We start from the raw sequence: 24,809 nt of genomic DNA, 5'->3' as shown, positions 1-24,809 counted from the left end.
TACCCAAAAACGGATAATCAATTTAACAATTAACGTTTTTATCACAGTCAAACACACTGTCAGTTCTGCTGTGACTGATTACCTCCCTCAAAATGAATTTTGAAGACCCCTGAGCTCTCTAGAGACGTCCTGGATCAAGGAGGAAGAAGCAGGAAGACTAACTGAATTTTTACTGCGCAAAAAAGCGCTAAAATAGACCCCTCCCACTCATATTACAGCAGTGGGAAACCTCAGTTAATCGTTTCTATATAGAAATAAACAGCCATGTGGAAAATCATGCCCCAAAGATTTATCACCAAAGTACCTCAAGAAAAAAAAAAAAACGAATAACATGCCAGTAAACGTTTTAAACATGCACTTTAAAAGTTAGGTAGTGTTATTAATAAGCCTGCTACCAGTCGCTTCTACTGCAGTTAAGGCTCATACATTACCTCAGTATTAATAGTATTTTCTTAGTCAATTCCATTCCTTAGAAAATTACTTATTGTACATGCATTCATCAGCCTGATACCAGTCGCTACTGCATTTAAGGCTGTACTTACATTACATCGGTATCAGCAGTATTTTCTTAGTCAATTCCATTACTTAGAAAAATAATTTACTACACATACCTTGTTTGCAGGATTCCCCACACGCAATTCCCTTTCTGAAAGTTACCCCACTGCTCAGAATATGCGAGAACAGCCAGTGGATCTTAGTTACTTCTGCTAAGATCATAGAAAACGAAGGCAGATTCTTCTTCCAAATACTGCCTGAGAACAAACAGCACGCTACGGTGCCATTTAAAATAAAACTTTTGATTGAAGAAGTAAACTAAGTATAAAAAACACCACAGACCTCTCACAACGTCTATCTAGTTGAGTTGCAAGAGAATGACTGGATATGACATGTGAGGGGAGGAGCTATATAGCAGCTCTGCTTGGGTGATCCTCTTGCAACTTCCTGTTGGGAAGGGAATATATCCCATAAGTAATGGATGACCCGTGGACTGAATACACTTAACAAGAGAAAGTAGGCAGCGAAACCCGTCAACGCTGATTGCCTATGTAGCTGTTAATATGAGTCGGGATGGTTTCACAGAAAGAGAATCCCTGCATCTCAGGAGTCTTTCATCCATGCTCTCACTGAGAGGCTGATAGGACTACTTAAAACTCCAGTCCCATCTCAAAAAGTACTACCCTGCATAAGAGACTACACCAAAATCTTCTAACACTTCTCTGCCAACCTCCTGTGACGAAAGGCAAGGAATGACTGGGGTTATGAGGAAGTGAGGGGAGGTATTTAAGCCTTTGGCTGGGGTGTGTGCCTCCTCCTGGTGGCCAGGTTCAGTATTTCCCACGAGTAAGGAATGCAGCTGTGGACTCATTTTAAGATGGAAAGGAGAGAAAGTAACCCAAGGTGCAGAGGTGCCTGAGGTTGTTATAAACAAAACAGTCTGAAAAAGACAAAGGGCCGTGGACTCACCGTGTCAAGAAATAAATTTATCAGGTACACATAAATTTTGTATTCTTTCTTATGACACAATGAGTCCACGGGAACATCTATTGTTGGGAATACCTAAGCTAAAGGACACATAAGGGAGGGACAAAACGGGTAACCTAAACAGAAGGCACAACTGCTTGAAGAACCTTTCCCAAAGGACGCTGAGGCAAAATTGTCAAAACTATACAATTTAGAAAAAGTGTGCAAAGAAAACCAAGTCGCAGCCTTACAGATCTGCTCAACAGTCGCCTCATCTTGAAGGCCTACGAGGAAGACAACGCCCTGAAGCTGTCCAGCAATCTCATATTCCAAATGAATAATATTTCAACCAAAATGAAAGAAGTTGCGGTGGCTTACGTGTCCCAGAATAGCAAACAAAGCAGAAGGCTGACTAAGTCCCTTGTAGCCAGCAAGTAGATTTTAAGAGTATGCACAACGTCTAGGTTATGTGATAGACAATCCTCATGAGAAAAAGGATTAGGACAGAGAGAAGGAACAACAATTTCCTGATTAATATTCCAGTCCGAAACCAAAAAGAAAAAACAAAAACTTGGTGCGGAGAACTGCCTTATCTGAATGAAATATGAGATAAGGAGAATCACACTGCAAGCCGAGAGTTTGAAACTCTCAGAGCAGAATAGAAAGTGGAAATAAAGAAAACCTCTCTAGGTAAAAATTAAATATCTGCGGAATGCAATGGCTCAACCTGAGCCTGCTGCAAAAACGAAAAAACAAATAAAGGCTCCAGTAGGAACAACTGACTAAAATACAGGCCTGAAGTAACCAGGACCTGACAAGAATACACATCTGGAACATCCGCCAGACACGTGTAATGAGAGAAATGCAGACCCTGACAACTCTTCTCCAGACCTATCTGGAGAAAAGAGAAAACCCTAGGATCCTGACCCTACTTTTAAGAGTAGCCCTTGGAATCTCAACCCTAAGGTACTCACGGCATACCTTATGGTAAAAACAAAATTTATGCTTACCTGATAAATTTATTTCTTGACACCGAGTCCACAAATCATCATTAATTACTGTTGGGAATATCACTCCTGGCCAGCAGGAGGCGGCAAAGGGCACCACAACAAAGTTGTTAAGTATCACTTCCCTACCCACAAACCCCAGTCATTCGACCAAGGAAAAGGAGAGAAAGGAAATAACACAAGGTGCCTGAGGATTATATAAAAAAACAAAAAAAAAAAACAGGACGACCGTGGACTCACTGTGTCAAGAAAGAAAGAAATGTATCAGGTAAGCATACATTTGGTTTTCTTTCTAATGACATGGCGAGTCCACGGATCATCATTTATTACTTTTGGTTATCAATACCCAAGCTAGAGGACACAGATGATACGGGAGGGACAAGACAAGTAACCTAAACAGAAGGTACCATGGCTTTCACCCAAACAAACCTCAGCCGAGGTAAAAGTATCAAATTTATAGACTTTACAAAAAGAGAGCAAAGGCAGCCAAATTGTCATCTTACAATCCATTCTACAGAGGCCTCTTACTTGGAGGCCCAAAGAGAAAATACCGCCCTAGGGAGTGAGCTGTAACTATCAGGAGGTAGCTGTCCAGCAGACTCCTAAACCTTAAGAATGACACTTCTCAACCAGAGAGAGAAAGTGGCGGCAGAAGCTTTCTGGCCACTATAACTATCCAGAAAAGCAACAGACAATACAGAAGACTGACAAAGTCCTTCGTAGCCTGAAGATAAAATCTAAGGGCCCGCATAACAATTAAGAAGTGCAACAGACGTTCTTTATGAGAAGGATTAGGACAGGGAGAAGGAACAAAAAGTTACTGATTTAAAAACTGTACAAAACTACCTTAAGAAGAAAACCAAAAAAAGGTACGAAGGACTGCCTTATCTGTCTGAAATACAAGATAAGGAAAACCACACTGCAAGCTGAGAGTTCGGAAGCCTCCAGGCAGAAGAAATAAACTTTCCAAGATAATAACTTAATATCTATGGAATGCATAGGCTCAAACGAAACCTTAAGAAAAACTTTAAAAACAAGTATAAAGCTCCAAGGGAGCAATAGACAGACAAACAGTCCAGATACGGACACCAGACGCTAGAGCCACAGAATGGAAAAAGCCGAAACCTGACCCTTGCAGGTACTAACAGATAACCCCTTATCAAGTTCTACCTGGAGAAAAATAAGATCCCTGAGATCCTGCCATATCCTATAGAAAATCTATCTAGCCAAAGGCTTACGAGCCTGAATCATGATCTCAAACACCGATTCAAAAACCCATGCTTAGTTAAAAAAACAAGAGCTTAATCTCCAATCATTCAAAGAAACCAAAATGAAGATGGAGGACCCATTAAACAGAAGATCCTTCCTCAACAGAAGTTTCACAGAGGTACAGACGACATCTCATCTACATCCGCCTATCAGATCCTGAGAGGCCACACAGGAGCTAGGAGAAAACCAATGTCTTCTCCCACCTGAATAAAATGGTAACTCGCAGAAGGAGAACAGAGAGGATGTGTCAACCTGAAGTTCCAAGGAACTGTCAGAGCATCTATCAGAAAGGCTAGAGGATCTCTTGACCTCAAATAGAATTTGGGAACTTTGAGATCTGACAAGACCCTATCAGAACCAAATCTGGTAACCCCTATGTGGTAGATAACCTGGAGAACACTTCCGGATGGAGTCCCCACTCCCCGAGAAAAGTGGATGGCAGACAGTAACTGAGCACCCGCCCACAGAAAATTCTGAACACTTCCAACATGACTAAGGAACCTAGAGTTCCTCCCTGAAGGTTGATGTAAGCCACAGAGGCTGTGTTTTCTGACTGGAACCCGATAAACTGGGTTAAAAAGACAACTGGGGCCAAAACAGAGCACTGTAACACTCGACTCCAAATGATGGAGGGAAGAGACTTCTCACATGACCAAAGACCCTGAGCCTTCAACAAGTCCAAGACTCCTCTTAAAGATAACCAGCACCCGAAGGTGGATTTGAACTCTGGACCTTCTGCTTGCAAGCCCAGAGAGCTAGCCACTATCCCACAACATAGCATCCCAGTCCAGCAGGCAGTAGGCCGTGGTCCCAAAAGCCCAGGAAGAACTTTTAAGCATGAGACCTGAGACCGAAGATCCAGATAAAACAAATCGGATAGAGACCATAGTCAACTGAACTAGAGAGTCACTGAGACAGACCGGGCAATCCCCATTCCACTATCCGAGTATGCACAACTGCAGAGCCCTCATACTGCATCGAACAACGGAAGAGGTCAACGGAAGAGGTCAATGGAAGCTACCATCAGACCAATAACCTCCATACACTGAGCCACTGATTGCCAAACAATAGACTGAAGAGAGGCAAGAGAAAGGAATTTGGCTTTTTTGACCTCCGTCATACTACCCTTGAAGTGGAGACAAGAAAGCTCCTTTCCAGCTCCACCTTCTTGCTTGCAGAAAGATGGCGCTTGAAATAGGGCGTCCAGGAAGGACGCCACTGCAATCCCTGAACCGAATTGCAGCCCAAAAGGAGAAAACACTGGGAACTGTGGCAAAGCCATAGTTGAACCACAAACAAATATTTTGTCCGGAAGGGCAAAACTCAGAAATCTGAGATAATTGAACTTAAAGTGAAAGTTAACTTATCATGTTTGTGATCCACAGTTCTAGTGTTTACCCAAATAAAATAGTTTCAATCATAATTTTTTTCCTATTTACAGCGTTATCACAAACAGTATGGAAAAGAAACTAAACCCTGTTCTTAATCTGGAACAGAAACAATACTCCCAGGGTGGAAGATCCTTTCCAGTGTACGCTTGAAAGGTAAGCAAGTTAGCCACCTTGCTACTGAACACATTTCAAGAACACCCTTCCTCTTATCTGGACTACAGATAATCCGGGGACATAAGATTGACTGCCCCCCTCGGGGCAAACCCTACATGCTGATGAAAATAAGCTGCGGGTTCCTAAATTACTTCCCCCTGATTGTAGACCGACTAGGTATCCAAGAGGACTTGGACTGCTCCTGCTTGGAAGACAAAGGAGAAGCCGAAGTTATGCAGGAAGCAACAGAATAAAAAAAAGTGGCCTAACCGCCTTTCTTTCCAGGATCTCCTAATGGAGTCAACCAGACAAGGCGCACACCAAAAAAGATGCTGCACTTGTCCATAAAGGCTTCCATCCTTACAAGAGCATCTATCCTTTATATGGATTGAAGATATCTTAAAAAAGCAATGGCCCCTAGTACCTTAAGCACCATGTGCCCAGATATTTAGAAGAGACAGCTTATTACTGACAGGAGATGGGGAAAGAGGAATTCTTGTCTTCTCCCATACCTGAGAAAATTCTATCACGGTAGAGAACAGGAAAAATTTTCAGAGATGAATCCTAGTATACGTTAAATTTACTATATTCCAAGTATCTCCCACGACAGGGGAGCCAAGGTTTATCCAGTAGCCAACCCCTCCTAAATAATACACAAAGGAGATCAGGCTTGATCTGAAGAGAACTACTTCATCACCAGATGAAGGAATTACACTGTCCGAAACAGAGCTTTAACCCTTAGAAGCCACCGACTATTCTCATCTAAGAGGAGCAATAAGTTACCACAAGCGGAGCAGAAACCTTACTATCTGATTCAATAAATTTCCTCTTGCGATATCCCTTTAAGACAGGAAACGCAGATAAAGCCACAGATACCAGAGATTGAGAGGAACCGCAGGGCACTGCATGTGACACCAGAGAAACATGGGACGCAAAGGGGAAGCTGCTCTGAACAGCATCATCCAAGGAGACATTGGGCTCAAAGGTTAAAATATCTCAACATTATTCCACAGAAACCATAGCGACACCCCTGTCCTAATAATATATCATAACTGTCAGGATAGGTATGAATGACAGCTGAAAGATGTAACTCAAATCATCCTAATTACATAGGAACAGAGTTTGAGGGGCATTTTTTTTTTAATACAACCAAACAGCCATAAGCCCACATAGGCTGGAAGAGCACAACACACAACTCCATAGAGGCTGGTGCACTATACGCTAGAGGTTTAATTAAAATATAATTAACAAAGGTAAAAAATATTGGCAGAATAAATACAAATTATAAATATAAAGTAGAACACATGATAGAGCTTCCTGACTGATTATAAGAAGCACTTATGCCAGCATTATGCATGAACGGCAGCTGAACGATCACTAACTACACGCAGCAACAGCTGCAATAACACTTATTTTAACATGAACGGCAGTCACCTTTCAAAGACCTCTCACAACTTGCGTTTTATGAGCCTTCCAAAAAGGAGACAAGGGGGCGTGGCCAACGACCGGCTTAGAAAGAAAGCCGAAAATGGCGAATGACGAAGAAAGGAGGCAGAACTCAACTGACCAACTACACAAGTGGACAGAAATGCAGTGTGCAGCATAATTCTCACGCGCCTCATCCTGTCATAGCCTCCATTGAATGGACCTGCTCCAGAAGACAGTAAATAGTCATAAATAAGTGCCATTTAAAACACTACACAGTGAACATCTGAAGGAAGTCCAACACTGCGCCGCTGAGCAATTTAAGAGAGCGCGCTTTCTAAGGATAACAATCTGAATAGTAGGATGAAGTACCCATAAAACAAATATACAGGGGCTCAGGAAAAAAAAAAAAAAAAAACATGAGAAACACTGCACTCATTTTCCCTCCATACACTAGCCCAGAAATTCATTAACCCCAAATGAGCCTTATACCATAAACAATGCTCTATAAAGTATTACCCCTAGTCTCCTGGTCACCAGTGCCTGAACCCTGCCTAAAATATCCTACCCCAGGATATATACGTGTCCCAAAAAATGCAGTCTGTTTCTGAAGTGCAAGTTCCCCAAATTATAGAAGACTGAGCACTTACCTGCATCTAGCCGTCCGGCAGGGGGACACATCCTACCCAGTTTGAGAGGATGTCGCTCCTCACAGAGGCCTATAGAAAAAAGAAAGTAATTTTACTCAGGCTTTCTATACCAGGGCAACAAAATGTTAGGAACTTGTGAGGTAGGCCTCACTGCAATTTCCTAACTGCTTAAAAGCTACCACAGCCCTACTGAGTAGACTAACGTGAAGTACAGCTATACCCAAAAGCGATGGTAGAACAGAGCAAACCTGCCTTGACTTCACAACAAAAAAAATCTTGATAGAATTATTCTTTGACACCTAATTACTTCACCACCTCCTTGCATGAGAGGCAAAGAGAATGACTGGGGTTTGTGGGTAGGGAAGTGATACTTAAAAGGGACAGTCAACCCAGATAAAAAAAAGATAATCCCTTAATTACCCATTCCCTAGTTTTCCCCAACAGTTATAATTATACCTCTAATTACCTTGTATCTAAGCCTCAGCAGACTGCCCCCTTATTTCAGTTCTTTTGAAAGACTTGCATTTTAGCCAATCAGAGCCGTCTCCATGGTAAATTAATGTGCATGAGCTCAATGTTATCTATATGAAACATGAACTAATGCCCTCTAGTGGTAAAAAAAAACTATCAAAATGGTTTTAGATTAGAGGCAACCTTCAAGGTCTAAGAAATTAGCATATGAACCTGTTAGGTTAAGCTTTCAACTAAGAATATGAAGAGAACAAAGCAAAATTGGTGATGAGTAAATTGGAAAGTTGATTAAAATTACATGCCCTATTTGAATCATGAAAGTTTTTTTGGACTTGTCTGTCCCTTTAACAGCTTTGCTGTGGTTGTCTTTGCCTCCTCCTGCTGGCCAAGAGTGATATTCCCAACAGTAATTAATGATAATCCGTGGACTCGCCATGTCATTAGAAAAAAATACCAGTAACAGGCTTGTGATCCTGAATCAAGGTCACAATGACCACTGCAGAAAAAACATGCATAGACAAAACTATGAAGGAAGGACCCAGATCGGAATGTCCTTCCTCAGGAAAACCTTCAGGGAGGAAGAGATTACATCCCAAAGGCTGCATAAGGACAGCATGCTGACCTCCAAACGTACCTAGGAAGCTAGTCGTACTTAGACAAAGGTTAATCTGGAGAGATCAGAAAGAGCGCCCGATCAAAGCAAAAAACGGGACACATGGCTCACCAACTAGATCCTAACATTACTGCAGAGACCTACCCGCCACAGAAATGTGCAATGGCTGAGGACCGTAGCACTCCATAGAATTCTCACAATACATATGTACTGCTGATCCTATCCAGGCATAAGTGTCAAACAGAATACATAGATTAATCTGATTCTGCAGTCCTTCCCGCTAAAAGAAAAATGTAATGGCGGAGGACCGTTGCGCTCCATAGGATTCTGACAAAACATTTGGGCTGCCGTTCTTATCAAAGCATAAGACACAAACAGAATACATAGAAATAACCTTACTCTGCATACTGCAGAGTCCTTTCCGTCTCAGAAATGTGCAATGGCGGAGGATAGTGCCGACAAATGAAAATGCATCGCAAAGCATTGTATAATTAAATAAGTTAACAAAACTAACAGCGCATCCACAGTAAGGAGACTGAAGACTGCTGCTGTTACACTTATACTGAGCATAACGGCTATATTATTTCATAGCATATAATACAACAAACAAGCCGTGACTCAAACAAAAGCTTGCTCTGCACACACTAAAAAAAAAGTATATATCTCCATTCCTTAAGTAATAACCCTTGTCTTCAGTCACATTAGAAGTGCCCGCTCCCTGCCTTGAAATACCCGGCAGGAGGACAGTCAATCCGGTGTGAGAAGATGCCACTCCTCACAGGGGCCTGTAATCAGAGAAAGGACATAGTAAACTTACTCAGGCCTTCTATACTCTGGGCAGCAATTATTTTAGGAAAACGCAGCAAGGTCCAACCTACAAGTTCCTAACTGCTTTAAAGCCACCACTGCCCTACTGAAGAGACTAACATGGAGTACATCTACATCCAATCTTGAGAGGAAAGTCAGAGTAAACCTACTCTGGCTTTCAAAATAAAAAAAACTTGCTTGAAGAGAAATTAATCAAATTTTCATCAGACACTAAAAACCACCTCCTCCTTGCACTGAAGGCAAAGAAAATGACTGGGGTTTGTGGGAGGGGGAGTGATACTTAAAAGCTTTGCTGTGGTGCTCTTTGCCTCCTGCTGCTGGTCAAGAGTAATATTCCCAACAGTAATTGATGATCCTGTGGACTCACCACCTAGAATTCTCGTTCAACTAAGAATACCAAGAGAACAAATCAAAATTGGCGATAAAAGTAAATTGGAAAGTTGTTTAAACATGCCCTATTTAAATCATGAAAGCTTTTTTGGACTTGACTGTCCCTTTAAGTTGTGATTTCTAACATCAATAGGGAAATTATTGTTCCTTCCTTGTGTCAATCTTAAAAATACGCTTGCAAGGTCTTTACATTCTTTGGATGTGGTAAGAGCTTTGAAATATTATATTTAGGCTACTCTATTAGTTCATTTTTCTGGTTCCAGAAAACGTCAGAAAGCCTCTGCTATTTCTTTGGTAGCTTGGTTGAAAATTCTGATTCACAAAGCTTATTTAGAGGCGGGGCAGTCTCCACCTCAGAATAGCAGCTCATTATACAAGATCAGTTAATCTTGGGTTTTCAAGAATGAAGCTTCAGTTGATCTAATCTGCATAGCAGCCACTTGGTCGTCTTTGCATACCTTTACTAAATACTTCTTCGGAAGCAGTTTTTGGTAGAAATGTTCTTCAGGCAGCTGTCAGTTTGATTCTAGTGCCTATGATTTAAGATTTTTGAATTTTTTAAAAAACTTTTTTTGGATTTAATTTCTCAGCGGAAATAGCTATTTTTATTCTATCACTCCCTTTCTAGTGCCTCGTGGACTTAAAACATCTTGGGTATTATATCCCATACGTTACTAGCTCATGGACTGTCGCCACCTACAGTGGATATAAAAAGTCTACACACCCCTGTTAAAATGTCAGGTTTCTGTGATGTAAAAAATGAGACAAAGGATCAATCACTTCAGAACTTTTTTCCACCTTTAATGTGACCTATAAACTGTACAACTCAATTGAAAAACAAACTGAAATCTTTTAGGTGGAGGAAAGAAAACAAAACTAAAATAATGTGTTTGCATAAGTGTGCATAACTTATAACTGGGAATGTAGCTGTGTTCAGAATTAAGCAATCACATTCAAAATAATGTTAAATAGGAGTCAGCATACACCTGCCATTTAAATTGCCTCCGATTAACCCCAAATAAAGTTCAGCTGCTCTAGTTGGTCTTTCTTGAAATTTTCTTAGTCGCACCCCACAGCAAAAGCCATGGACCACAGAGAGCTTCCAAAGCAACAGAGGGATCTCATTGTTAAAAGGTATCAGTCAGGAGAAGGGTACAAAAGGATTTCCGAGGCATTAGATTTACCATGGAACACAGTGAAGACAGTCATCATCAAGTGGAGAAAATATGGCACACCAGTGACATTACCAAGAACTGGACGTCCCTCCAAAATTGATTTTAAGACGAGAAGAAAACTGGTCTGGGAGGCTACCAAGTGGCCTACAGCAACATTAAAGGAGCTGCAGGAATATCTGGCAAATACCGGCTGTGTGTTACATGTGACAACAATCTCCAGCATTCTTCATATGTATGGGCTATGGGGTAGAGTGGCAAGACGAAAGCCTTTTCTTAAGAAGAAAGACATCCAAGCCAGGCTACACTTTGCAAAAACACCTCTAAAGTCTCCCAAAAGCATGTAGGAAAAGGTTGAACTTTTTGGCCATAATTCCAAAAGATATGTTTGGCAAAAACAATACTGCACATCACCAAAAGAACACCATACCCACAGTGAAGCATGGTGGTGGCAGTATCATGCTTTGGGGCTGTTTTTCTTCAGCTGGAACTGGGGCCTTAATAAAGCTAGAGGGAATTATGAACAATTCCAAATACCAGTCAATATTGGCACAAAACCTTCAGGCTTTTGCTAGAAAGCTGAACATGAAGAGGAACTTCATCTTTCAGCATGACAACAACCCAAAGCATACAGCCAAATCAACAAAGGAATGGCTTCACCAGAAGAAGATTAAAGTTTTGGAATGGCCCAGCCAGAGCCCAGACCTGAATCAGATTGAAAATCTGTGGGGTGATCTGAAGAGGGCTGTGCAAAGGAGATGCCCTCGTAATCTGACAGATTTGGAGTGTTTTTGCAAAGAAGAGTGGGCAAATCTTGCCAAGTCAAAATGTGTCATGCTGAAAAACTCATACCCAAAAAGACTTAGTGCTGTAATAAAATCAAAAGGTGCTTCAACAAAGTATTAGTTTGTGCACACTTATACAACCATATTTTATTTTTATATTTTTTCTTCCCTCTACCTAAAAGATTTCAGTTTGTTTTTCAATTAAGTAGTACAGTTTATAGGTCACATTAAAGGTGGAAAAAGTTCTGAAATGATTTATCTTTGACTCATTTTTTTACATCACAGAAACCTGACATTTTAACAGGGGTCTGTAGACTTTTTATATACACTGTATATGAAAGAAAATTTATGTAAGAACTTACTTGATAAATTCATTTCTTTCATGGTGGCGAGAGTCCATGAGACCCACACTTTTTTTTTTAATTAAAGCACATTTTTATCCTGATCCTCTTATGCTTTTACTCCTTATACACCTCACTAACTTGGCTATACGTTAAACTGAGGTATGAGTGATGTGAGAGGTGTATTTATAGGCATTTGAGGTTTGGGAAACTTTGCCTCCTGGTAGGAATGTATATCCCATATGTCACTAGCTCGTGGACTCTCGTCACCATGAAAGAAATACAAAAGTGCAAAGATGTGCAAAGTCATGCAAATAAGTGCAATCTTTTCAGAAGTATTTTCTACACGTTTCACCCGCAATGGGCTTTATTCAAGATCAAGTAGGGAAAAAAAAAAGGACACTTTGGATTCTATACACTTGTGTAACTCCTAGGAGTGCGGAGACGCACGGTGGAGTCAGGTAACTAAAACTTAATGAAGCCTTTAAAAAAAAGTGTTTAACATGCACCAACTTTAATCCTGACCGCATTGGAGGGATAATTGTAACTACCAAATAACTTCAGTTGACAAACTGGACACAAAGTATCACAGTATCACCAGCATATTCTAAGTGACTTATCACCAACACCCGATAGCCAATCACACACTGGCAAGTACGAAGCCCACAAAGAGGCTGAACGCTGCACGTTTACAGCAACAGAGTAACCATTCTGCTACAAACAGATATCTTTTATACACTCATAAGGAGCTAAAAAAAAAAGGCTGCATAAACGCCACACATCACAGTGAGTTGTCCTAATACGGACATCGATTGTTTTCTATTTCTAATTTTTTAAGGTACCTATTAATTCAAGATGGTTTTTACCAGTGATAGCAATATATCCTTTAGGGAGAAGTCTATTTCTTTTGAGAACTTTTACTGCTGCCAATATTTAAAACCCGCACAGCGGAATTGTCTTATTTTTTATACAAAATAAAATATATTTTTATAGATTAAACTTATCTCTCTTATTAGATTGTAATCGCATAAGCAATATTGATTGATTTACATTTTATATATGAAGAATTTTTAAACCTCATTACAATATTCGACTATACATAATTGAATATATCTGCATATGCCTAAAGATAAATTATATATATAAAAATGAGACAAAAAAACGCCAACCAGTAGTCATAGAAACTACATAAACAAAGTCATGTGAACAGTAGTGACATAGCAAAACCAAAAATGTACATATTGTCATTCATACAATAGGTGATAATAAGCACTAAGGTAATTAAAGTGACATGGTGTGGAAACATACTGACCAAACAACCCAATAGCTAGTAAGCCATTGTAACATCAATTGTACAAATGTTAAAACGATACAGCTAACATACATTGGCAAACGTTACCATAATAGTTCATATGTTAAATTGAGGCTGAGACAATCGTTACCATAATACTACATGTGTTAAACTGACGTAGTCATACACTTTATTGCATATGTAGCCTTACACTCTATTACATATGTGGCATATGTTGGGGTCGGATCTAAGGCATATTGTAGAACCCACCTTGTCCAGTAAGCAGTGTGGTCTGGGAACCGCATTGCCCTATCCACGCCAACACAGACACCGGAAGTGAGGGGTGTGCCGCACACGTAACGTGACATCACCGGTTAAATCCCACACAGAGACACAGTGAGGGAACCATAGCAACCATGTAAACATCCCGGTTGCGTATATGTAATACAATTGTACCGGACACAAACTAACCAGGCACATACCCCTAATGGATCGGGGGAAAGGAGGAATATAGTAACACACACTAAGAAATGTGGGGAGTGAAAAAGTCCAAACTGGATATCTAACCAGTATACATTCTCTCCAAACTGTTGATAGTAGCTCTGGCTCCGATACAGATGCACCACAAACTGGCAGTACAACAGTAGATGCGCCAGGACCTTCACAACAGTTTTTTCAGGGGGTCACCACAAGGGCCGGACAAAGAAGAAGATGGAGGCCTCATATACGGAGGGGCGGGTCCCATGACCGATTTAGTGGTGAACATCAGTAGTCTGTCTTTGACAACCGCAGTGTCCCTTTTAAATAAAGGTTTGAACTTTGTTCCAAGTCGCAGGGCGGACGAGTTTGACGTTTTCATAGACTGCCAAAAATTCCAACGCTCTGAGACTTAAAGAATTCTTCCAAGATACAACCACACAAGTCCAGTCTAATGATCCTTTGTTCAAAAGTAAAAGTTCCTTTGACCCACAGTCAGAATTCAAGCATTAAAACATACATGTGACTGGTATCTCAGGACATTACACAAATGGAACAAGTAAAACATCGAAATAATTTGACAAAGGAAGAAAAACAAGCTCTAACATCACTTTCATCTGATCCACAAATCGTGATCAGGACGGCGGATAAGGGAGTAGCGGTTGTGATCCTCAACTACGCCTATCAGAGCGAAATATTACAGCAACTGAGTGACCACAACACATTTACCATTACAACGTGACCTCACATCAGAGTTTATGGCTATTATTTAAGAAGTGGTAACAAGGTTTCACAGCTGGTTGGATCAATGACAATATTAAGAAATATCTGTTGGTGAATTTTCCCTCGTGTCCCATTTTATATACACTACCAAAAATTCACAAGGACATGGCATCACCACCTGGGAGACCTATTGTCTCTGCAAGAAATTCCATCACATCCAGATTGGCAGTGTTTGTGGACCACTTCCTACAACCATTGGTGAAGAATATCCGGTCTTACCTTCGTGATTCCTCTCAGCTAATTCTGGAACTGAGGGACTGGTGGAAAATTTGTGGATTCTAGCCACAGCTGACGTCAACAGCCTCTATAAGATAATTGCCCACGGGAGTGGCAAACTGTCTCGGAGGCATTGGATCGTTACCCGTATGTGGGTCCCCCTAGAGATTTCCTTATACGACTGCTGGATCTAAGTCTGCGTCTAAATTACTTCAGGTTCAAGACCCCATTCTACCAACAAATAGCAGGGACTGCCATGGGGTCAAATGTGGCACCTTCCCTGGCGAATTTGTTCATGGACAAATACGAAACAATCATGGGAATCTATGACAAACCAGGAGGTGAGGTTTTACCGTCTTTATATAGACGACCTCTTTATTGTTTGGAATGGCACCGCTGAGGCTCTACACAGATTTGGTTTGACCAGTTGAATAATTTGGAGAATCTTGAGAAATTAAAATTGAGCATCCAAGAAACGACCATTGAGTTTCTGGATTTACGAATTTTCAAAAGAGATCAATCACTACAGGGAACATCTCTGTTCTGTAAACCAACGGACCGGAACTCACTGCTTCATGCTGACAGTAGCCACCCCATCAGCTTACTAAAAGCCCAACTATTAAGGGTAACAAGAAATAACAGTGAACCTGAGTTGAAGCGTGAACAACTAGTAGAGATGGCGGATAAATTCAAACAGCAGGGATACAATCCACGACTGGTTGATCAGAGTGTACAAGAGGTCACAAATTTGGGACTCCAGTGTGGTATAGAAAAGAGCAACAAGAAGGATGTAAATAGATTGACCTTCACCACTGCCTAGAGCCCCACTATAAGGAAATTAGGCGCAAGCCTGGATCAACACTGGCATATCATCAAGAGTGATCCCACTCTTCCGTTTACAGAGTGGGGACATCCCAGAGTGGGCTATAAAAGAAATAAAAATCTTAAGGATGTTTTGATGAAGACAGATCCGGCCCATTGCTATACTCCATCTAATTGGCTACAGCGGAATAAAAAGAATGGCTGCTATAGGCGTACTGGCTGCACAACATGTAGCGGCATGTTACCGGGTATGACATTCTGCCACCCCCACCCATGTGGTATACATCCTTAATTGCTGTTGTGGGCGGTTTTACGTCGGAAAAACGACTGATGATCCCAGGACCAGATTCGCGAATCATAGATCAGCTATTAGGACAGCGCTGAAGAAAAAGTCAAGTGAACAACCGGTGGCCAGACACTTTTTAGAGGCTGGCCACACAGTGAACGATTTGCGCTTTGTACTTATTGATCACATTCCGCCACCGAGGCGTGGTGGTGACCGCAACAAAATTATTCTACAAACTGAAGGGAGGTGGATACACCGGTTAAATACGGTGCAACCTAATTGTCTAAACACTGTTGTGGATTGGCATTGCTTTCTTTAAAACAATGGTCCACCTTACTCCTCCAGGAGATGTCACACATCTTGGCTGGGATCTACATTCCATTTCAACTAGGATGGGAGCCATGGTCCATTTTCTCTATCGTGATGGGAGTTACGGTCCATTTTGTCCAAAAAAAAATCTTTTTTTAAAAAAATCTTCTTTAAACAAAATTTGTGATGAGAGCCAAATTTTTCATTGTGATGAGAGCCATGTTTTAATTGTATATATAGTGTGCATTGTCATCAATTGATGAAATATATGATTATCTATGGTAATGTTAATCATATTACACCAGGCTACTCAGTCTACAGCTAGGGCATAGTTTTAGCGTTCATGGGAGCCGCCAAACCCTCTATCCCCTATTTTATGCTTTAAATATATCCTCTGGTGTCATGGCCATTGATATTTGTGACTGGTTCCCTTTAACATTACACTTTGGATACGTGGGCGTTCACGCCCCCCTAAATGTATACTGGTTAGACATCCAGTTTGGCCTTTTTCACTCCCCACATTTATTTCTTAGTGTGTTACTATATTCCTTCTTTCCCCCGATCCATTAGGGGTATGTGCCTGGTTAGTTTATGTGTCCGGTACAATTGTATTACAAATACACAACCGGGATGTTTACATGGTTGCTATGGTTCCCTCACTGTGTCTGTGTGGGATTTACCCGGTGACGTCACGTGTGCGGCACACCCCTCCCCTCACTTCCGGTGTGAATAGGGCTATGGCGGTTCCCAGACCACACTGCTTACTGGACAAGCTGGGTTCTACAATATGCCTTAGATCCGACCCCAACATATGCCACATATGCAATAGAGTGTAAGGCTACATATGCAATAAAGGGTATGATTATGTCAGTTTAACACATGTAGTATTATGGTAACGATTGCCTCAGCCTCAATTTAACATATGAACTATTATGGTAACGTTTGCCAATGTATGTTAGCTGTATCGTTTTAACATTTGTACAATTGATGTTACAATAGCTTACTAGCTATTGGGTTGTTTGGTCAGTATATGTTTCCACACCATGTCACTTTAATTACCTTAGTGCTTATTATCACCTATTGTATGAATGACAATATGTAAATTTTTGGTTTTGCTATGTCACTACTGTTCTCATGACTTTGTTTATGTGGTTTCTATGACTACTGTTTGGCGTTTTTATGTCTCATTTTGGGGGGTGGGGCTATTGATTGATTGCTCTATAAATTGTTTGAGTTGTGAATACACTATGTCTGAGGAAGGGGATTCTGCATCTCCGAAACATCACAGTAAAGTGTGTTTTGATATAAGACCAGCGAGTGCCAGCTTTTTTGTTATTTGTATTCTTCCTGCCACTAGCACCCTGGCTGTCTGATTTTTAGAAGTTAGAGTGTTCTCCTGCGTGTTCAAAAATAAATAAATATATATATATATATATATATATATATATATATATATATATATATATATATATATATATATATATATATATATATATATATATATATATATATATATATATATATATATATATATATATATAAAATTGTACTTAGACTCTTGGGACAAATACTTACTGAGCATGTGCACAAGCTCACAAGGGTATACATATACTAGTCTGTGATGGCTGACGTCTGTCACATGAAAATTAGAGGAAAAATATTTGCAAGAACACACAAAATCTGCTTATTTCAAATTCAGAATAGGTGTTATTGACTTGCCTTTATTATGTACTTGCTAATTATGCAATTCTAATGCATTTAGTTATCCTTTAAATATCAAGGGTACACAGGTGGGGACCTCAACTTCCACCTCAGATCTTAAATACTAAAAATAGAAACAAATATACAAATATAGGAGTTTTTGAACATTTTGGCAACTTACCTTTCTGAATGAATCAACCGTTCCTCGCATTTCCTCCTCACGACGTCGCTCCCTCTCCTCGATCTCAAGTTCTCTTTGGCGTTTCTTACGCTCTTGTTCCTCCAGTTTCTTAATACGCTCTTGATATTCTCGCTGTTCAACTTCACGCTTTTCATTTTCAATTCGCTCAATTTCTTCACGTTCTACAAAACGTACAGAAAAAAAAAAAAAATAATATATATATATATATATATATATATATATATATATATATATATATATATAGATAGATAGATATATATATATATAGATATGTATGGATAGATACTATTGCACAAATATTTATATACACCAACAGATGCAGAAATAAATTAAAAAGGGACACAATCCAAATTTTTCTTTCGCGATTCAGATAGAGCATGCCATTTTAAGCAACTTTCTAATTTCGTTCTAATTATTCAGATTATGCAATTTTAAGCTCCACGCCAAGAACCAAACTCTAAAGCCCCAAACACTGCTCTCAACTCTCTTCAACAGCTTCTGCCTTTTTGTTCCCAACAACCAAAAATCCTGCTTTTACAATTTTTCATGGGCATACCTAGACATGCAAATTAACTAGTTAGCAAGATCATACCTTTCTGAATTTTTTCTTCCAATATCCTTTGTTCCTCCTCCTCTTTGCTTCTGTAATAATCAATTCGTCTTTCTTCTTTGCGTTGCCGTTTGCGCTCTAGCAGGCGAATCTTCCTTTCTTCTGATAGTCTGTCCTCAAACTGCTTCAGTTTCTCCTGTGCATTGGTAAATTTTATGATTATACATTTTTTAATGACAAAGTAGCTTTCATCAGCTAAAGTAAATGACTAAAAATTCCCCCATGATAAAAAAAAAGGCTATAGTATTCTTCAGAGTAGTTAAAGGGATAGTCTAATCAAAATTAAACTCAATTTTAAGCAACTTTCTGATTTACGCCTATTCTCTTTTTGTCATTCTCTTGGTATCTTTATTTGAAAAGGCTGGAATGTACGCTTGAGCAGGCCCATTTTTGGTTGAGCACCCTGGGTATCGCTTGCGAATTGGTGGCTACATTTAGACTATGCTGTTTGGCTTCTCTAAGGAACATGGTGCTTTTTTTTTCTAATACAAAAGCAAGATGTTTACAATGTATTTAAATGTAGAAGTGACCAAAATGGCTATTATCCCTTTAAATGCATTTACCTCATACACAGACTGGCGAGCAGCTTTCAACCTTGCAACGAACAGGTCTCTGTCATCCAGCATTCTTGACATCCTGTTTTTGTGCTCCACAGCTTTCTCACGTTCCAACATTAATGTATTAATCTATAAAGAAGGACAAAATGAATTTAAAAAAAAAAAATTACAATTACTACTAAAGACTAAAATTTACAGTCTGTTCCAAAATGAATCACAGACTAACACGAGCTAGCCCTGCTGATCTTTCTGGCGTTTATGTAGCACTGGAATGGAACCAATTATCAATAGAAATGATAAGTGATTACGAACAGTGCACAACCCGAAAGCCAAAGATTAACATAAAAAGAGTTATATGTACCCTCTCCTCTTCCTGTTGCTCCCACAGTTCCATGTCACTAATTCGCTGTTCCTCATAAGCTTTCTTAATTAGTGGGATTTCTTCCAATCTCTTGGCTCTTTCAAAGTGATCAATCTAAAAAAAAAAAAAAAAGAAAAAAAGTATGTGCTGGCAAACAACTCTGCCTTGCTGATTAACATACAAATCAGACATGCATAAATCTGTGTTTAATGCAATTTACTTGTCACTAAAGTATAACTGATAATGTCCTTTTAAGATGGTCTAGCAGCCTGCAGCAAAACACACTGATGCTGCTGCAGTCATCTGAACAAAAATTTATTTTCATTTAGGTCAAGACAGATATTACAATTCTACACCTACCTTCTTTTCTTGGTTCTTCAATCGTTCTTGGAGCTCTCGCTTTTCTTTCTCCAACTGTTCAACCTGCTTGGCCATGATAAAATCTGGATCCAGCTCCTCCAGGTTCTAGATGAAGGTGTAATATTAGGACTATAGTAATGCAGACATTTTCTTGAGACCTGGGCATATACACTGTAATGCGAGTCAATAGCTCAGCGCTGCATGATTACTCAAGATATAGGGTCACAAAGGAAAATCTAAAGCAAGTAACATCCTACAGCATTGTGTACATATTTAAAACTCCTGATAAAAAATTTGCATAAATTAAGGTGTACAAAGCTTTAAATAAAACTTTCAAACTGTTTTGGACCGGGATACATTTGTTTTTACCATGTCACTCCATCACACTTAAAGACAAATACAGTATTAGAAACAAGCTTACTTCAATGTCAATGTCCTTGAAAGCCTTTGCACCCAGCTCAGTTTTCCTAATCTGCTCCAGTCTCTCTCGTACAGTTTTTTTCTTGATCTGCTCATGCTCTTGTAGGATTCGCTCCTTTTCTCGCTCCTTGGCTTCCTGGCGCAGTCTTTCCTCCTCTGCCTTACGAACTTTCTGTAGTTCAGCTTCACGTAGCTCCAGCTCCTCTTTTTCTCTCTGGATATTTAGGTTTTCCAGGCGTTCCTTGCGCTCCTCTATAGTCTGTCTGCGAGCAAGAATGCGCTGGTGCTCTTTTCTGGAGTTCTTTAGGAATGAGTTGATGGCCAGTTGGTGCTGTTCCTCTTTTTCTTGCTAAAACCGTAAGCAATGAATACACTTGATAACCAGAATTGTCATTTGCTAAAGTACTTTGGTGACAGTTAAAGGGGTATTAAATAGAGCTGCATGATATCGTACATTCATATCTGATATCTCAGCAATGACTAATACAGCTTTTTTTTATCAAAAGTATAGGTTTATCTTTTTTCACAGATTTCCCTGGCCCAGAGAAGAAAATCAATACACATTTATGGCATGAACGGTTTGCAGGTGCAGTTAAAGTAAATGGGGTAGCCTGCCCTTCTCCATTCCCTTCAAGGGACAGTAAAATGTTTATCCCTTTAATGAAATGACTTAGAATTTATAGTTGCAGACTGTCTGAAGGAGACTGGCAGCAATAACTATATTAAGCTATGCTGCTAATTTGCCTTCAATTTTATCTAGCACACCAGAAATAACATTGCTAATACACATACCAAAAGCAAGTCAACGTGATGTGCACTATACATGAATGACTACATGACAAAATACAAAACGCCATGATGAACAATCTGGGATTTGCTTGAATACCAACCAGAACATGAGCAGGTTTGATAGCGACAACTGCTTTGGAAAGGACAGTGGACATTGCAGTTAGCTGGTTCCTTATATGCTCCGATGGCATATTTTGCAGAAAAGGTCCGACTGGAGCATCCTCCCGTGCAGAATAATTCAGGTCTGACCCGAAGCTCAGTGTACGGGAAGTGTGATCTATACGCACCTGAAGGAAAAAGAAATAAACTTGAGCGCAGATGAAAAACAATTAGAAAAAAAATTAACTCTGGTATACACCTGGACATCACAAAGCAAACTCTACACTACATTAATCTCTCAATACCTATTAATAAAGGGACAGAAAAAAAAATTATTTCGTAATTCAAATAAAGCATAAGCTTATAAATCAATTTACTCCTTTTATCAAATTTACTTCATTCTCTTGGTATCCTTTGTTGAAAGAGCAGCAATGCACTAACTGGCTGAACACATCAGGTGAGCCATTTACAAGGAGCATATAAGTGTGGCCAACAATCAGCAGCTCACGGCCAGTAATGCATTGCTGCTCTTGAGCCTACCTAGGTATGCTTTTCAACAAAAGGATACCAAAAGAATGTTTATTTTTTAAATTACTATCCCTTCAACGTAACTATTCTACTTATGAACCAGTTTACCACCCACAATATAACCAGCTAACAGAATATGTCTGAAGGAGACTGGCAGCAGAAACTATGTATATAAAGTTACACTGCTAATTAGCCTTCAATTTCATCTAGCACATCAGGAAAACACTGCTCAGCAAAACATGTGAGAGCAAGTTAATGAGATGTGCACTGCATCACGCCCACAATTAGATTGTCATGGTGAATCAAGCTTAAAGGAACATGAAACACGAAACACTTTTCTCTCACAATTCAGCTAGTGCATACCATTTTAAACTTTTCAATGTATTTCAATTAAAAAGAATATTAAACCGTAGGAGACCAATATAAAATATTTAAATGTGTAGTTAACCTATGCAGTATACTTTATTTTGTCCCTTTATGGGCACGGACCTGTCCCCTTACCAATTTCTCCTACTGAAGACAAGACACATATAAAGCAAGCAATAAAAAAAACTGAGCGAACAAGTCAGTGTGCAACATAGGCGTGTGCACGTGTCTTTAGTAGTCTATGGCAGCAGTGTTTGCAGCATTGTATAATATTACAACAAACAATGTTGCAAATACTACCAAATGGCTAATGATATGTGCACGCTCCTAAGCCCACCTAGGATTGCTCTTTAAAGGGGACATGAAACCCAAAAATTCTCTCATGATTCAGATAGCGCATACAATTTTAAACAACTTTCTGATTAACTTGGAGTTTGCTGCCGATTGGTGGCTGAACTTTTATACCCATTTTCATTGGCTTACAAATGTTCTCAGCTAACTCCCAGTAGTGCAATGTTGCTTCTTCAATAAAAGATACTAAGAGAATGAAGCAAAATTAACAAGTAAATTGGAAAGTTATTTAAAAATGTATAATCTTAATCATGAAAGAAAAATGTTGGTTTTCATGACCCTTTAAGGATACAAAAAGAACTAAGCAAAATTAATAAAAAAAAAAATTGGAAAGTTTTTTAAAATGTCTTGCTTTGTCCGGGCAATTTAAGTTTAATTTTGACTGTCTTTTTAAAACCACTGATATATTCATTCCAAGCTGGTAACAAAGCGCTGTCATAGTAAGGTGATATAAAGTGTTTAGCGCATGTGCTTCCACAGAAATCAACAAGAAATCAGCAGGAAAGATATGTAAGGGGGAAAAAAACAAAATTTATGCTTACCTGATACATTTATTTCTTGACATGGCGAGTCCACGGATCATCATCATCATCATCATCAATTACTGGTGTGAATATCACTCCTGGCCAGCAGGAGGCGGCAAAGAGCACCACAGCAAAGCTGTTAAGTATCACCGCCCTTCCCACAAACCCCTCATTCGACCGAAGGAAAGGAGAGAAAGGAAGCAACACAAGGTGCAGAGGTTAATATAACTAAAACGGTCTGAAAAACAGGGAGGGCCGTGGACACGTGTCAAGAAATAAATCGGGTAAGAATAATTTTTTTTTTCTTTCTAATGACACAGTGAGTCCATGGATCATCAATTACTGTTGGGAATCAATAGCCAAGCTAGAGGACACAGATGATTAGGGACAAGACAGGTAACCCAAATGGAAGGCACCACTGCATGAAGAACCTTTATCCCAAAAGAAAAAAAAACTCAGCCGAGGCAAAAGCAAATATATAGAATAGAGGCCTCATTTTTGAAGGCCCAAGAAGAAGAAAAAGCCCTAGTGGAATGAGCTATAATACTCTCAGGAGGCTGCTGTCCAGCAGTCCTACACAACAAACGAAAAATACCTCTCAACCAGAGAGAAAAAGAGAAGCAGCAGAAACATTGTCTATTACTGTTCCCAGAAGAGCAAACCATGCATAAGACTGACAAAAATCCTCAGTCGCCTGCAAATAGATTTTAAGAGTCAGCAAAGCCTCTTCTTAGGAGGAGGAGGATTAGGACAGAGAGAAGGAACAATCATCTACTGATTAAAATTTCATCCGATAACTTGGAAGAAAACTTAACTTAGAACAAGAACCGCCTTATCAACATGAAAGATAAGATGAGGCTAATCACACTGCAACGCTGAGAGATCCGAAACTCGCCGAGCAGAAGAGATATCAATAAGATAAAAACCTTCCAGGATAACAATTTAATATCCATGGAATGCAAAGGCTCAAACTGAGCCTGCTGCAAGACCTTAACAAGGTCACGGCTCTAAGGAGGAGCAACCGACAAACACAGGCCTGATTTTGACCAGGGCCTGACAAGGGATTGCACATCTGACACATCCGCCAGACGCCTATGTAGCAAAATAAACAATTAAACTTGCGAGCACACATTCAAGGTGCAAGTAGCCGTAGCTTCTACAAACTGCGGCCTTCCGGCTTGCTAGACAGTGCAGAATTCAGACCCTTCAGGGTACTGACTGAAACCCTTCTCCAGACAATCCTGGAGAAAGGACAAAATTCTAGGAATCCTGACTGTACTCCAAGAGGAACCCTTGGATTCACATCCAAAACTAGATATTTATGCCATAACTTAAAGCCATCTCTCTAGCAACTGGACTACGAGTCTGAGTCATGATCTAAATGACTGACTCAAACCCCACGCTTAGACAAAACTAAAAGTTTTAATCTCCAAGCGGACAACTTCAGCAACAAGATTAGGATGAAGGAAGGACCCTGAATCAGAAGGTCCTTCCTCAGAGGCAATCTCCAAGAAGGAGAGACTGCATCTTTACTAGGTCTGCATAACAGATCCTGCAATGCCACTTAAGGGCTAATAAAATAACCGCTGCTCTCTCCTATAGAATACGCTTGGAAGGAGAGCAAAATGAGGAAACGGGAATGCAAGACTGAATTCCCAAAAAAAAAAAATCAGAACATAAGGGCGGTCGGCGGATCACCTGACCATGAACTGGAACCGTACTTGGAACTTTGGCGGTCTGCCAAAACGAGCCAACTCCAACACCCTAGAGAACACCTCCGGATGGGGAGCCCACTCCCCGA

General features: G+C 39.9%; 1 protein-coding gene and 3 non-coding genes across 4 annotated transcripts in view; all 4 read right to left on the bottom strand.

The window, feature by feature from the left end:
- Positions 1-24,809, bottom strand: part of EIF3A (eukaryotic translation initiation factor 3 subunit A) — a 204,805-nt gene that overhangs the window by 153,668 nt on the left and 26,328 nt on the right. The window contains exons 11-17 of the mRNA XM_053692671.1: positions 21,242-21,427; positions 20,353-20,700; positions 19,932-20,036; positions 19,572-19,685; positions 19,217-19,339; positions 18,636-18,789; positions 18,023-18,204 (exon numbers count right to left, since the gene is read on the bottom strand). Of these exons, the coding sequence (XP_053548646.1) occupies positions 18,023-18,204; positions 18,636-18,789; positions 19,217-19,339; positions 19,572-19,685; positions 19,932-20,036; positions 20,353-20,700; positions 21,242-21,427 (1,212 nt within the window). The remainder of the gene's footprint in view (positions 1-18,022; positions 18,205-18,635; positions 18,790-19,216; positions 19,340-19,571; positions 19,686-19,931; positions 20,037-20,352; positions 20,701-21,241; positions 21,428-24,809) is intronic.
- LOC128640643 (small nucleolar RNA SNORA54) lies at positions 19,408-19,529 on the bottom strand. The gene has a single exon (XR_008399377.1). It is a non-coding gene; the product is annotated as a small nucleolar RNA SNORA54 (small nucleolar RNA).
- LOC128640638 (small nucleolar RNA SNORA19) lies at positions 21,040-21,169 on the bottom strand. Its single transcript, XR_008399373.1, has one exon. It is a non-coding gene; the product is annotated as a small nucleolar RNA SNORA19 (small nucleolar RNA).
- LOC128640640 (small nucleolar RNA SNORA19) lies at positions 21,902-22,035 on the bottom strand. The gene has a single exon (XR_008399375.1). It is a non-coding gene; the product is annotated as a small nucleolar RNA SNORA19 (small nucleolar RNA).

The sequence above is a fragment of the Bombina bombina genome, chromosome 9 (assembly GCF_027579735.1).
Source record: "Bombina bombina isolate aBomBom1 chromosome 9, aBomBom1.pri, whole genome shotgun sequence".
NCBI classification, from domain to species: Eukaryota; Metazoa; Chordata; class Amphibia; order Anura; family Bombinatoridae; genus Bombina; species Bombina bombina.
Note: the sequence above shows the minus strand (reverse complement) of the source record. Positions and strands in the feature narration are given on the sequence as shown.